Genomic DNA, 15891 nt, shown 5'->3' with positions numbered 1-15891 from the left:
TTAAAAAAAAACTCCTCGCTCATCCAAAAACAAATTCCAGCAAATTTAATTGTCAGACACGACTGGATCTTCAAACAACACAGGGTTCTGTGGTCAGATGAGACTAAAACAGAGCTTTTTGGCAGCAAACACACTAGATGGGTTTGGTGAACACAAGGATAAAAAGTACCCCATGTGTACAATTTAATATACCACTGGATCTTTAATGTTGTGGGCATATTTTTCTGCTGGAGGTCCTGGACTTCTTGTTCAGATACATGGCATTGTGGATTCTATCAAATATCAACAGATAAAAAATCAAAACCTGACGCCTTCTGCTAGAAATCTTATAATGGGCCGTGGTTGGATCTTCCATCAGGACAACGATCCAAAACAAACATCAAAATCAAAACAAAAATTTGTTGTGGAGCACAAAATGAAGCTTCTGCCATGACCGTCTCAGTCCCCTGACCTGATGAGTGGGCTGAACTGAAGAGAAGAAGCACCAACATGGATCTGGGAATCTGAAGGATCTGGAGAGATTCTGTGTGGAGGAATGATCTCTGATCTCTTGTCAGTTATTCTCCAAACTCATCAGGCATTATAGGAGAAGACTCAGAGCTGTTATCTTGGCAAAAGGAGATTGCAAAAAGTATTTAATAAAAGGGTTTCAATAATTGTGGCCAACATGTTTTGGAGAAAAACATTTATTTCATAATGTGATTTCCCCCCACTTTCAATTCTTTTACTTCAATGAAAGGTTAGAATTTTGCACATTTTTTGAATGAAAAATCACAAGGATAATCGATGCAGATTTATTTTTTACAGCCAATTTTGATCATATTTACCAGGGGGTTCAATAATTGTGGAGGGCACTGTATATATATTATAAAATTTGAATTTCATACATTCATTTCTTATTCAAACTAAATCCTGTCGTCCAGCATCTCCACTTCCTCTCTCATCCTCATCACCATAAATGTGTTTTAGATGGACTGAAAAGGACAGAGAACATCAAACAATGTAGGATGTTGGAAATTAACTCTTTTCTGTTCACCAAATGCTTTTTAATCTTCGCTGTTGCTTCAATGCAAATGAACAAGCGTGCCGTTATTTGTTGTGTAGTGACGAGTGTGTGTTCAAGTAAGCCAGATATGAGCAGATTCTGTGCCATACGCTGTATTTAATATATCATGACGACTCAGTATTTGTGCTAAATCTGCACAGATTTATCTTACTCAGACTTTCCCAGCAAAGTGAGTAAACATCATGAGTAACACGCCGAACTGGCTGGTGATTGGATAGCGTGACCCACCACAGCTGATCTTTCCCCGCGTCAGGCGTGTGTTAATGTGAAGCCCTGCGTGTGTGTGAAGCTGTTCTCACCGGAGCCTCGCCACACCTCCGCCAGATGACAGCTGCTGTCCCCGGGGTCTCGGCACAGCTCCAGCACGTCCGCACACACCGTCTCAGGCGTGATCGGCACCTCGCTGAAGTGCTGGTCATTATTGCTGAGGTACACGGTCAGGAACATCTGAAAAACACACAGGACAGGCACAGTTACCCACCCGAACCCACACACACACACACACACACACACACACACACACACACAGGACAGGCACAGTTACCCACCCGAACCCTAGAGAGCCGCAGACACACACACACACGCACACACACACACAGGACAGGCACAGTTACCCACCCGAACACACACACACACACACACACACACACACACACACACACACACACACACACACACACACACACACACACACAGGACAGGCACAGTTACCCACCCGAACCCTAGAGAGCCGCAGACACACACACACACACACACAGGACAGGCACAGTTACCCACCCGAACCCTAGAGAGCCGCAGACACGCAGACACACACACAGGACAGGCACAGTTACCCACCCGAACCCTAGAGAGCCGCAGACACACACACACACACAGGACAGGCACAGTTACCCATCCGAACCCTAGAGAGCCGCAGACACACACACACTCACAGGACAGGCACAGTTACCCATCCGAACCCTAGAGAGCCGCAGACACACACACACACACAGGACAGGCACAGTTACCCATCCGAACCCTAGAGAGCCGCAGACACACACACACTCACAGGACAGGCACAGTTACCCATCCGAACCCTAGAGAGCCGCAGACACACACACACACACAGGACAGGCACAGTTACCCATCCGAACCCTAGAGAGCTGCAGACACACACACACACACACACACACACACACACACACACTGTTTCAGGCATCATCTCTTTCAACACAAATCCGTGCAGAATTCAACAACAAGAAGTACAGTATATATAATAGAGATTTATATATAATATACAGATTTGCGAGAAACTTTCGCGATATTTTCTAAATGTTGATAATAATCTATTGCGAAAAGACAAGTGTTTCCATTTACCGATGTTATACGACTAACTAAAAGTCCTTCCAAACATCATGGCGACGGATGTCAGCAGGTTTATGTATATCTCAGCCGCCGCACTAGACATTATTATTAATGGATGGAGACGTATGCGTGATATTCAACATTAATGTCCAGGAAAGACTCTTATACTGAGAGTGGATCATGTGAGGAGTTTCTGGGAGATTCTCCTCATTTCTGCTTCAAGCTCTTGATAAATTGTGGCTTTTCTTTGTTGTTTAGAATCCAGTATTCCTGTAATACTTTTGTCTTTTATGAGTTTAATGAAGAACTCTGTCTCTTCTTCTGTCCAAACACACCACGCCATCTTTAAAGAAGGATCATGTGACTTTTACGTACGTCAGGTGACCTGTATGCAAAACAAGTTTCCATTTCAGTTCTGCAAAATAGTCCTTTTTCGATTGTCTGTAAAACCCCCTCATGCGAGCGTTAGAACTGCCTAGCCTAGCGATATATTTAGCGACAAACTTGACGTGTTTCCATTGGGCGTATTTTCAGTTTGCGCTGTTTGAAGGGTAACAGCGACCAGCATACTAGAGGCTCGGCAAGAGCGCACATGTGTTTTTTCTAGAATACTCTGTTCTCCTGTTATTTCAGTGTTGTATTTTAGTCAAGGTAAGCCTATCTTCGATTCTCTTCTTATTTTCTATTTTTAACTTCACATAATTCTGTATTTTAGTTAGACGCGTTGCCACATTAAACAATAACAGCCGCAAGTGAAAATTTTAATTATTATAGCAGTCTAATTTGCACGTAAGCCTTTGCCTCTAGAACTTTCGATTTGGCACATTTTCGCGTTATTCACTTAATTGCCCGACCGAAACAGCTGTACTCACTCAAGCGGTGATAGCATATCTGTATATCTATGTAATTTGCGCGCTGTCGCGGAAGCGTCAGCGGAAGCGTTCAGCTCTCGTGTTCAGGCTCCTCGTGTGAAGACCGACTCGGGTAAAGACCAGCGACTCTACCTGCGCGACTCCACCGAGCAAGGACACCAGAAAGGCACTTAAGTATCTCCTCTTCACTTTTTTTTTTTCTTCCCTCTACTTATCTTATTATTCACCTCAATCAACATGTGCTTTCAAACCATTCCTGTTATCTCTCGGCAACGCCCTTTCATCACGCGCAAAAGGCAGCGCAATACTGCCAATCTGCGTCCCATTCTCTCATCCTCACATACTCCTCTCTCTCTTTCCGTGGGTCTATGGAATTGTCAGTCAGCAGTCAATAAAGCTGACTTCATTCCAGCCTTTGCATCTCATTCTACTCTTAGTATCTTGGGCCTGACTGAGACCTGGATTCGTCCAGAAGACTCAGCAACCCCCGCTGCTCTCTCTAGCAATTTCTCCTTCTCCCACTCCCCTCGCCAGTCTGGGAGAGGTGGGGGTACAGGGCTTCTTGTTTCTAACAATTGCAAATACTCCGCGCTCTCTTCACTATGCAACAACAACTCATTTGAATATCATGCTATTACACTTACAACTCCCATTAAGATCCATATTGTTGTCATTTATCGCCCCCCAGGTCAGCTGGGTAACTTCGTAGAGGAGCTGGATGTGCTGCTGTCCACTTTCCCTGAGGACGGCACCCCACTTCTAGTCTTCGGTGACTTCAACATTCATCTCGAAAAGCCACATGCAACAGACTTCATCTCTCTCCTAGACTCCTTCGATCTCAAACGACTTATCACCACAGGTACTCACAAATCAGGCAACCAACTGGACCTGGTTTACACACGCAACTGCACCACAGAGAACATTTTGGTGACACCTCTCCATGTTTCAGATCATTTCCTCATTACTTTCAGTCTACAACTCTCTACCCCTGCACCCCCACCCCCACCACCAGTCACTTTCAGACGAAACCTGCGCTCACTTTCCCCCTCCCATCTCTCCTCTGCCGTGTCATCCTCTCTTCCCCCACCCTCACAATTCTCATCTCTGGATGTGAATACCGCAACGGACACCTTATGCTCCACTCTAACCTCTTCCCTAGACATTATCTGCCCTCTCTCCTCCAGGCCAGCACGCGCTACTCCCTCTAACCCCTGGTTATCTGAGGTTCTTCGGGAACACCGGACCGATCTCAGGGCAGCGGAGAGGAAATGGCACAAATCAAAAGACGCATCTGACCTGAGTATGTATCAATCTCTCCTCTCTTCCTTTTCTGTTGATGTTCATGCTGCAAAATCTTCATACTTCCACAACAAGATCAACAGCTCCTCCAACACACGATTACTCTTCAAGACATTCAACTCTCTCATCTGTCCACCTCCACCACCACCCGCCTCCTCTTTAACTGCTGACGATTTCGCAAACTTCTTCACCAACAAAACAACAGCTATCAGCAGTCAGTTCTCAGCTCCACACACACAGGAACCCAGACCGACCCCTTCCACAGCCAATACCCCTCTGTCCTCCTTTTCTTCGCTAACCGAGGAAGTAGTATCTACACTTCTCCTCTCCAGTCACCCTACCACCTGCCCGCTTGACCCCATCCCCTCACACCTTCTACAAGCCATCTCTCCCACACTTCTACCATCACTCACACACATCATCAATTCATCCCTCCATACTGGCACTTTCCCTACAGCATTCAAGCAGGCTCAGGTTACTCCACTGCTCAAAAAACCAACACTAAACACATCATTTATAGAGAATTACAGACATATCTCTCTCCTACCTAGGGTTGGGAATTGGTTGGGTTTTATCCGATACCAGTACCTACTCGGTATTTTTCAAACGGTTCCGGTGCTTAAACGGTTCTTAAACCGGTACTTAAGAAAACGAAACTGCACACACTTTATCAAAAAAATAATATCTGTGTGTGTTTTCTGAAAAAGATTTTCTGATTTCTGATTAAATTAAAAATTGTGCTGATGTAGCCGAAAACACTTAAGTTAAGATAAAAATGTTGTCTTCTAATATTATTTATATATATATTATATATCAGTTATATTACATATTATATATTATAGACTTTTACAAAACAGAGAAATATCTGACACTGAGCAGAAATATTTAACACACAAAGTATAGCCTCATATAAATATACTTGATATACTTCATACTTGATATGCAAGATTTGCAGTTGGCATTAAAATACTAGACTTACCCGAAGAGGAACACTGCAGCTGAACTTGAACTTTAGTCAAGAATGTCAGAGGTTTTGGGTTCTAATCCGCATGCGTAGTTTTTTTAAACCGATAATGCTCATCAGTTGTTGTATATCAAGCAGGGACACTTTGTGTGCATTATATGTTGTGATTTCACCAGAACGAATAGATATGAGGCGCCGTCTAGGGCTTAAATCGAACTTCATTCACGCACACATAAAACGCTTGCATACACATATACTAAGTAGTCACACATACATGTAGCAGTATACTGCTGAATGCTCCAACTATAGGAAATGCACAACGTCACATCTAAAGTCGCTCACGCACACACACACACAAACCGCGCACATACTCATCTGAGACGCGAGCACATCACACACACACACACACACACACACACACACATAAACTCGCGCACATACTCATCTGATACGCGAGCACACACACACACACAAACAAACTCGCGCACATACTCATCTGAGACGCGAGCACGCACACACAAACTCTCCAAGCACATACTCTTATATATACGGCGCCTCATAAATAGATCGATCTCTGCAACGTATTGAAACGCGCGTCCGAGTGCGGTGTGCGCGAGCCACAAGAGAAAAGAATTTTCAGCGCTAGATCGTCTCATTTAACAAACGAACGAAACGAAATGAATGCTCTGCTGGTTAACTGGAGATGTTTTGTTATTGGATCATTCGTGCCACGAGATGTTTTATAGGGGCCGGTGAAAAAAGTCAGGCACCGAAAGTTTCGTTCTTATTCGGTCTGGTTACTACCGTTTACGTCGGAACCGGTTCCCTATTGGAACGGTTTCGGTACCCAACCCTACTCCTACCATTCATTGCGAAGACACTTGAAAGAGCTGTTTTCAACCAAGTAACATCCTTCTTGTCTCAAAACAACCAGCTGGATGCCAACCAATCTGGCTTCAAGAAAGGGCATTCAACTGAGACTGCATTACTGTCGGTCACAGAAGCCCTACGGATCGCAAAAGCTGCTTCCAAATCTTCAGTCCTCATTCTTCTGGATCTGTCTGCTGCCTTCGACACTGTGAATCATCAGATCCTTCTGTCCACCCTCTCATCACTGGGCATCACAGAAACTTCACTCCACTGGTTTGAGTCCTATCTCACAGGTAGGTCCTTCAAGGTCGCATGGAGAGGCGAGGTATCCAGAGCACATCAGCTGACCACAGGGGTTCCCCAGGGTTCAGTTCTTGGTCCCCTCCTCTTCTCCATCTACACCACACATCATGACACATCATACAGGCACACGTTTTTTCCTACCACTGCTATGCTGATGACACGCAGCTCTTCCTCTCATTTCAACCAGATGATCCCACAGTAGCTGCACGGGTCTCAAGCTGTCAGGCGGACATCTCCACATGGATGAAGGAACATCACCTGCAGCTCAACCTGGCAAAGACTGAGCTTCTAGTCCTCCCTGCCAATCCATCTTTAAAGCATGACTTCACTATCCAGCTACAGTCATCATTAATCACCCCATCAAGGTCGGTCAGAAATCTTGGAGTAACGTTTGATGACCAGCTGACCTTCACAGATCACATTTCAAAGACAGCTCGATCATGCAGGTTTGCACTGCACAACATCAGGAAGATCAGGCCTTTCCTAACTGAGCATGCAACACAACTTATCGTCCAGGCCCTGGTCATCTCTAGGCTTGACTACTGCAATGCTCTTCTGGCTGGACTCCCAGCATGTGCAACCAAACCCCTACAGATGATCCAGAATGCTGCAGCTCGTCTTGTCTTCAACGAGCCCAAGAGGGCCCACGTCACTCCTCTGTTCATCTCTCTACACTGGCTACCTCTCGCTGCTCGCATCAAGTTCAAGGCACTGACGCTTGCTTACAGATCTATCACAGGCTCAGCTCCCTCCTACTTTCACTCACTCCTACGGGGTCTACATCCCTACCAGAAGCCTACGATCTGTCAACGAGCGACGACTCGTGGTTCCATCACAGAAAGCCACAAAATCACTTTCCAGAACATTCTCATTTACAGTTCCATGCTGGTGGAACGCTCTCCCCACCCTCATCCGGAATGCAGAATCCCTGACAACATTCAAAAGACTAAAAAAAAAAAAACACTTCCTTTCCCTTGAAACATCACTTATCAGGCTTATGCTACTCTGAATAATACCTGAACTTCGTATTTTGAGCACTTCTTGCGTTGTTGTTGTTTTTGCCTCTTCATGATGACTCGCTTAATTTAGTCCTAATTTGTAAGTCGCTTTGGATAAAAGCGTCTGCTAAATGACTACATGTAAATGTAACAGAGACTTGGCTAATGAAGCACACATCATGAAACACCAGAATACAGTTACTAATCCTATAAGTATCCTAGTAAATGTGGTTATGTCTTCAGTGAACGTCAACAGTTGAGAAGGAAAACACACATGCATCAGTATATTAGATCAGTGCATTCAGTCTTAAAGTGACAGTAGCCTAATAACCCTGCTGTCGGTGTTTAGTAGAGCTGCACAACTAATCCTAATCCACCCGGAATCATGATTTTAGTGTGATTAAGAAATAGTAACGGCTGCGATTGTTTTACATTTTTAATGAGATAAATCTCAGCACAGTGTGTGTGTGAAGAGCGTCTCAGTGATCAGAAGTGAACGCTGCTCCGTCTCTGAAAGCTCTGAGTTTGAGGCGCTTATAACGTGCATCTGAACAAGCAACACGTAAAACATCTTCCCAAACTCATGAGATGTGTTTACAAACCTGTCCATCATAAGAACGATTAATAACGTGTTTTTCTGCAGTGTACGGGAGTTTATTGTTCCCACAGTGGATGATAAGAGCCTCATATTTCATATTAAAGACATTGACTCTGTTTTTGATTGTGCACACTTAAGATTTTTATTATATTGTTATATTTGTTCTTAAATACTCTATTAATAATGAAAATGTTATGTAACAGTGATACTTCTTTTGTTAAATATTATTATAGCTAAAAAATTTTTTTTAACAAAATAAGAAATATTACTGTTACAATAACATTTTCATTATTAAAATATCCATAATTATCATTAGTTAAATTAACAAATAAGCCCAAAATGTTAGAAAATTTTAATTGGAAGATCAAGCTTTGACTTGGTACATTATTAATCTTGTAAAAACCACCAATGGAACATAAACTGAAGGTAAAAATCACCTGTTCCTTTTTTTTTTCGTTGTCAAATTTTTTGATTTAATGCTATTTATAGCAGTGTTAGCCTATTTTAGTTATAATCGTTTTATTAATATTTAGAATTAGCTTTTATCTTTATATTTTTAGTTTTTATGGTAATTTTAGTTTAATTTTGTGCTTTCATTAGTTATGTGCTTTTGTCATTTATTTCAGTTTATTTCCAAAGCAACCTTTCTAATTTTTGTTTAAGTTTTCAAACTAATATGTAGCCTATATATATATATATATATATAACAAATTTCATAATTATGACATAGGCCTACTAAATCAAATAATTTAGACGAGATTAACAAGTAGAAATTGTGACTGACTTTTAAGGCATGTTATGATTTACAAAAGCATGATTTTTGGTGTGAGAAATAGTGTCTTTAAAAGATCAAATATACACTTATTTTAACAAAAACAGCTTATATTAAACCGGTTACTTTCTGAGATCGATGAACATTCATCGTGACAACAATGAGTGACAACATTACACATAATCATAATATAACTAGAGTACAGATGAGATATTAAAGAAGAAAACCTAGCTTTTATGATCTTATACAAACAAGTGAATGAAAACAAACCAGTTGACTCACCGGCATCATCTTCGCGTCGCGCCTGAGGATCTTCCCAACCCGGATCGGAATGTGTGATTGTTCGCTGTTTTAGTAAAGTTATAAATCGAGGTAATAAATATTAGATGTTCGAGAAACACACCAGTTTCATATCAGATAAAACAAGTGCCGAAGCGTGTGACGTCAGAGGCCTTCCCAAACTTTCCATCGGCGAGAGTTTCTGTTGGCGAACATCGGACGCCCGATCACGAGTGTCGAATACTGTCTTATTTCCCACAGAAGCGATCAAATGTACACGCGGAGGAGAATGTTCAGTGTCTCTTATTACAGTCCGAAGTGTTTATTTGTTCCTTGCGATGTTTGTCTCGCTCTCCGCTCTCGTCCTGACGCCTGTTGCTCCTGAGGGAGCGCGTGACGTCACGCACAGGAAGCCCATCCCTCTGGAAAACCTCGAGCCAAGATGGCGGCATGTTGTTTTTTTGTCCTTGGAAAATATATATATTGCTATATACCAGTTCAATAGTATGTAATGTAAGGATACAAGTAGTTGATGTGAGAAGCGGGGATTTTTCGCAACTTTAAAACAGTTGAATCACTTCAAACCGTCCGGAAGCGCTGACGCTCCGCGCGCTGTCGCCATCTGCCGGTGAAGACGTGCACGCGCAAAGAGGAAACGGGGTTTCATTTAATGCCCCAAACCCCCATACTTTCCCCTCATACTTTTAACATGTTCATTCATTCTACATATATGTAATATATACATAATAAATTTAACATAGCTTTTTGTAGAATCTGAGAGTTTCTATAGAGTTCAGATTCTGCCTTCACTGTTATTCGGTTATCGGTTTAATGTTTGATTGCACTAAGCTCCAGTATAAGCTAGGCACTGCTTTTGTGTGTTTATTACTTGCTTTGCCAAAATCACACAATACTAAAAGAGTTGCAGGCCAATATGTTTAATAGGCTATGCCATAGCCAGCAAAAATTAGATTTTTTATTAATTTTATTCACTGGTGTGAACTGCTTATGTCTATTTAATTTAGAGTCAAATTCTTAATTAGCAGATTATCAGTGTACAGTGACACATGAAATTGTCAGAAATTTAGAGAAATTAATGAAATTTGAAGGACTTATGCTTATGCACCCCTCAGATCACGCGAAACTGTTTCTTAAAATATGATAAATAGTGATTTTTTTTAACAACCCAATGAAAATATACGTTAACCACTTTCAAAATTGGATATTGTTAGAATTAGGCCTACATGCCAAGATTTTATTAGATTTTATTACATATGAACTCAACTTAAATAAATATTACTTTTAAATAGCTTTCACCCATTTTATGATGTAATGCTATTTATAGCAGTGTTATTTTAGTTATCATAGTATTATTAATATTTAGAATTAGCTTTTATCTTTATATTTTTATGTTTTTATGGTTATATATATCATTTTATTTTTATTTTTTAAGGGCACTTGTCATGGCAAGCGAAGCCAGACGGTGGCGCAATTCACTGTTTACTGTAAAGTCTGTGAACTGCAAAGCCTGACTGGTGAATGATTCACTTGTTTGAGTCGGTTCTATTCAATGAATCAGTCAAAACGAATTAAATCGGTTCGTGATTCAGTCTGACTCATTTGGACAGTTTATGCGCCGAATGAATCATTTGACTCGTTGTAAAAATATAACGCGATACGAGCTCAAAGTACAAAAACGCTGGATAAATTGGAATATTATAATATTATAAATTGAAAACGAGCCTGAAACGCGCGACGTTTTCCAGTGATGAAGAAGATCTTTATTAACATATTGCCTGCAGTTTGTGGCAAACGAACGACTCAGGTAAATTCATTTTTCAAACAAAATGGTGAAAATGAACGAGAGAGCACAGCACTTGATAATGACCTCTATGTCTAGCTGTTCGGAAAGAAGTATATCATCATTAATGCAGGTTATTTTTCTTGTTTGTTTTTACATGTAACGATAGGCTTACCGCGGTATTCTTTGAACCACAGTTTAGTGACTCAAAATCCTGCCTTCAAACTCTGGAATCTTTGAATTAAAATCAACCAATATTTGCTGGCATATTAATCAAAGTAAATCAGTTATGGAGACTCAATTACAGCATCATTTTAAGGATTCCAAGACAGCGTCCGAAATCGCATCCTTCTCTTCTATTTAGTGGGCAAAAAAAGTAAAGGAGTAAGTTAGGCGAAAGTTCCCGAATGACCGACTGCTTCCTGCTTAATTTTCTACGCTAAATTTGATAAAAATGTATGTATTGTATTTGTTGAATGTTGAATCTGTGTCTGCCATGTAATATAAATATGTGAAGCTGACAAACTTATAATAGTCCAGTCATTTTATTTAAAAAAAAGGTTGAACAAATTGCAACAGAAGCAAACTCAGCTGATTTTGTATCCTCAATATGTTCTGAGTAAGGAAAACAAGTCCCGAAGAATCCCATTAGGGGAAAGTTTCGAAAAAGACCCAAATATTCATGATCATGATTCATGAGCCTATTCATACGCCTATTCATACTTTTTCCTCACGTGAATAGGGTAAACATTTTTAACCTTTAGATATCACCATGAAAATGACTGAATTGATTACTTACAACAAGACAAACAAAAAATGTATTACAAGTTTTTTTTAATTGTTTGTTAACATGGACAAACGGTGCATAATCTATTAGCCTTTATGTGCTAGGGCTGGGACGGTTAGGCCTACCGCAATACCGCGGTCACGTGACGCCTACCGTGAGTCTGAGCCATAGGGTCTGAGCTCGTCACCGTCATCACCGCAAACAAAATTTAAATGTAAAAAAAAAAAAACACTGGCCTTCACATGTGTCTAATAACATTGTGTCTTACATGGATTCAAGGTTTTCCAAACAAAACTTATCATCAAAAGATGGAGCAAATCCGACCTTCCTAGCTGATCACGCCCACTCTAGTCAATGCTTGTGTTTACACCAGCCACGACGCGGCCGACACAGGTAAACACACAACACAGCTGACACAGGTAAACACACAACACAGCCGACACAGGTAAACACACAACACAGCCGACTGAGGTAACTACACAACACAGCCGACACAGGTAACTACACAACACAGCCGACACAGGTAACCACACAACACAGCCGACACAGGTAACCACACAACACAGCCGACACAGGTAAACACACAACACAGCCGACACAGGTAACTACACAACACAGCTGACACAGGTAACCACACAACACAGCTGACACAGGTAAACACACAACACAGCTGACACAGGTAAACACACAACACAGCTGACACAGGTAAACACACAACACAGCCGACACAGGTAAACACACAACACAGCTGACACAGGTAAAGACACAACACAGCCGACACAGGTAACTACACAACACAGCTGACACAGGGAAACACACAACACAGCTGACACAGGTAAACGCACAACACAGCTGTCACAGGTAAACAAACAACACAGCTGACACAGGTAAACAAACAACACAGCCGACACAGGTAAACACACAACACAGCCGACACAGGTAAACACACAACACAGCCGACACAACACAGCCGACACAGGTAACTACACAACACAGCCGACACAGGTAACTACACAACACAGCCGACACAGGTAAACGCACAACACAGCTGACACAGGTAAACGCACAACACAGCTGACACAGGTAACTACACAACACAGCTGACACAGGTAACTACACAACACAGCTGACACAGGTAAACACACAACACAGCTGACACAGGTAAACGCACAACACAGCTGACACAGGTAACTACACAACACAGCTGACACAGGTAAACACACAACACAGCTGACACAGGTAAACACACAACACAGCCGACACAGGTAAGTACACAACACAGCTGACACAGGGAAACACACAACACAGCTGACACAGGGAAACACACAACACAGCTGACACAGGTAAACACACAACACAGCTGACACAGGTAACTACACAACACAGCTGACACAGGTAACTACACAACACAGCTGACACAGGCAAATACACGTGCTAGAAGAGTATTTGTTTTGTTTGTTTCCACGATGCCATCAAGCGGTATCTCTGGTCGTAATCAGTCCTTCACTGACCAATCAGCGTTCATTAGCAGAATGCTAGCGTGTTATGGGCAACAACAACTCAACCTGTAAGAAATCGAAAGGACGTACTCGTTCATTCAACTTTCGACCTATAACCCATGTTGAACTTGCAAAACCTACAATCAAATATGAGATTTCTCAACGGCAATCGGGTGAAAGAGACAAATTTAGCCGTCTAGCCCCATAGACTCCCATTCATTTTGCACTCATGGGCGATCGCCCCCAGTGGAACTCTGGTGGAACTACAACCAAAATTCGGTACAATAGGACTTAATAGGGAGTGGGCAGGCTCTCCGTAGACGGGCTCTGGTTTCACCTGTTTCAGTTGAAACAGGCCCCGCCCTCCAAGGGGGGCCCCAACAGACCAGCAAAATCCCATTCATTTTTCTCCGTAAGATAATGATTTTCAATCATAATGTCTAAACCATCCAAGGTAGATTGACCACGAGCTACAAGGTTGTGAAACGAAAGTTTCTGCTCCTATAAAAGCCACAAGGTATGAAATAAACCTTGTTATTTAAGATCTTCTGGAGAAAAACTACTCTGCCCACAATTCTAAGCAAAACACTGACGTCTCTGATTGGTCGAACTCGCAGTTACCATGGCGACGTTTACCGCCCCCGGGAACGGCTTAAGCGATCTGAAGTATAATATCGGTAGTTTATGTGTTTATACCTTTACCTTTTTTGCCGTTAGGTTAAAATGTTATTTTGAGCAGGAAAATAATTTTAAGAGGAAATGAAACGTAGCCTACATATGCCAGTGTGTTTTTTTAAAGTCAGCCCAGACAGCTGAAAATGTACTGCGCAAATCAATTAAGCAGTGAAGTTGCCCTGCGTGAAAGGGCGAGGCTTATTCCAACGTAAAACGCTGTATAATTGTATATAGTTTTAATCAAATAAGGTTGGATTATTTCTATGTTGAGCTGCCTGTTCATGAAGCTGAAAGTGCATGTAATAAAATAATATACCATTGATGCAAACCAACAGGAATCCTTGCTTTTTCTGCTCTATTATGTTTATGTTTTATGTGGGTAGGGCCCCATATTAGTTATTGAAACGGGCCCCCAGATGCTTAAGGCCGCCCCTGCTCCCAATTACATTGCAAATGTCTTATAGCCTATAATTTGAAGCCCCAAAAGCAGGACCTCAGCTTTTAATTGCACGTGCTTATTTAACACAATCCTCTCACGTGAAGAACGCGTTAGTCAACCCTCACGGAGTCGCGGCGAGTGAACGGCACCAGAGAGGAATCTTGACGGCACTAGCAAGAAAATGGATAAGTCGCTACATAATCAAATTCACAAATATTACACCATTTAAACATTATTAAAAATACATAGGCTACTGAGTTACTAAAACAATCTTTGTCAAGGAATACACTTGTATGTTCACAGTTTGAACATTCTTGTTTCCATTTGTTTAATTTCAAGATCTGAGGTGAATTATCCATTGTTGCTTTTACAGCTACAAAGCTGGAGCACTAAACGATATTCAAAGTCACGTTGCATGCTTTTAACATTAAATAAAGCACATAAACAGTACCTGAGATTATCATCGCCACACTTTGTCTGTTGTTCCTGGGGGAGGGTGGGGAGGGGGGTTGAGGTTTAAAGCGGTTTACCACTATACCGCGGGAATTTCTTGCTTTTCAACCGCGGTAAGAAAAAATCCATACCGTCCCAGCCCTAGCTAATTTGCATAAATACCACAACAGATCTAAACATTGGGTCTTGCCAGGTGAAAATGTCTTGTTCAATCTTGTTAACACATAACAGTAAAATACTTGATGTTAAGGTCTGAGTGGAACACATTTAGGCATTGAGGCATTAACACATGAGCATTACTACATAGAGGCAGGAAGAAGTACTTTAAACCAGCCTTTATTAATTATTATTGCAGAGATGGGGTTTGGGGCTGGGTCCGTGGGACTGTGTCTGGGGATTCACTTTTTATTTTACTTACCTTTTGTCTTCTGCATTCTCCTTACCATTGTCTCCTGTTCTTCCCTCAGACTCATCCCCCAGAAACAGTCCCACAGACCCAAACCCAAACCCAATCTCTTAAACATTAATAAAGGCTGGTTTCTAAAGTACTTCTTCCTGCCTCTATGTATTAATGCTCATGGGTAGCCTAAATGAGTTCCATTCAGACCTTAACATCAAGTTTTTTACTGTTATGTGTTAACAAGATTCAACAAGACATGTTCTTCTGGCTATACCCAATGTTTAGATCTGTTGTGGTATTTATGCAAATTAGCACATACGTAATTAGATTATGCACCGTTTGTCCATGTTAACAAACCATTTAAAAAAACTTGTAATACATTTTTTGTTTGTCTTGATGTAAGTAATCAACTCAGTAATTTTCATGGTGATATCTAAAGGTTAAAATGTTTACCCTATTCACGTGAGAAAGA

The 15891-nt window shown here is 41.6% G+C and overlaps 1 protein-coding gene across 2 annotated transcripts in view; it reads right to left on the bottom strand.

The window, feature by feature from the left end:
- Window positions 1-9777, bottom strand: part of tp53bp2a (tumor protein p53 binding protein, 2a) — a 52072-nt gene extending 42295 nt beyond the window's left edge. For both annotated transcript variants that reach the window (XM_082153754.1, XM_082153755.1), the window contains exons 1-2: window positions 9369-9777; window positions 1366-1513 (exon numbers count right to left, since the gene is read on the bottom strand). In XM_082153754.1, coding sequence (XP_082009880.1) covers window positions 1366-1513; window positions 9369-9377 — 157 coding nt within the window. In that variant the 5' untranslated portion in view covers window positions 9378-9777. The remainder of the gene's footprint in view (window positions 1-1365; window positions 1514-9368) is intronic.
- Between the last annotated feature and the right edge of the window lie 6114 nt (window positions 9778-15891).

The sequence above is a fragment of the Leuciscus leuciscus genome (genome assembly GCF_965113295.1).
Source record: "Leuciscus leuciscus genome assembly, chromosome: 22".
Taxonomy (NCBI): domain Eukaryota; kingdom Metazoa; phylum Chordata; class Actinopteri; order Cypriniformes; family Leuciscidae; genus Leuciscus; species Leuciscus leuciscus.
This window is presented reverse-complemented; position numbering and strand designations above follow the sequence as displayed.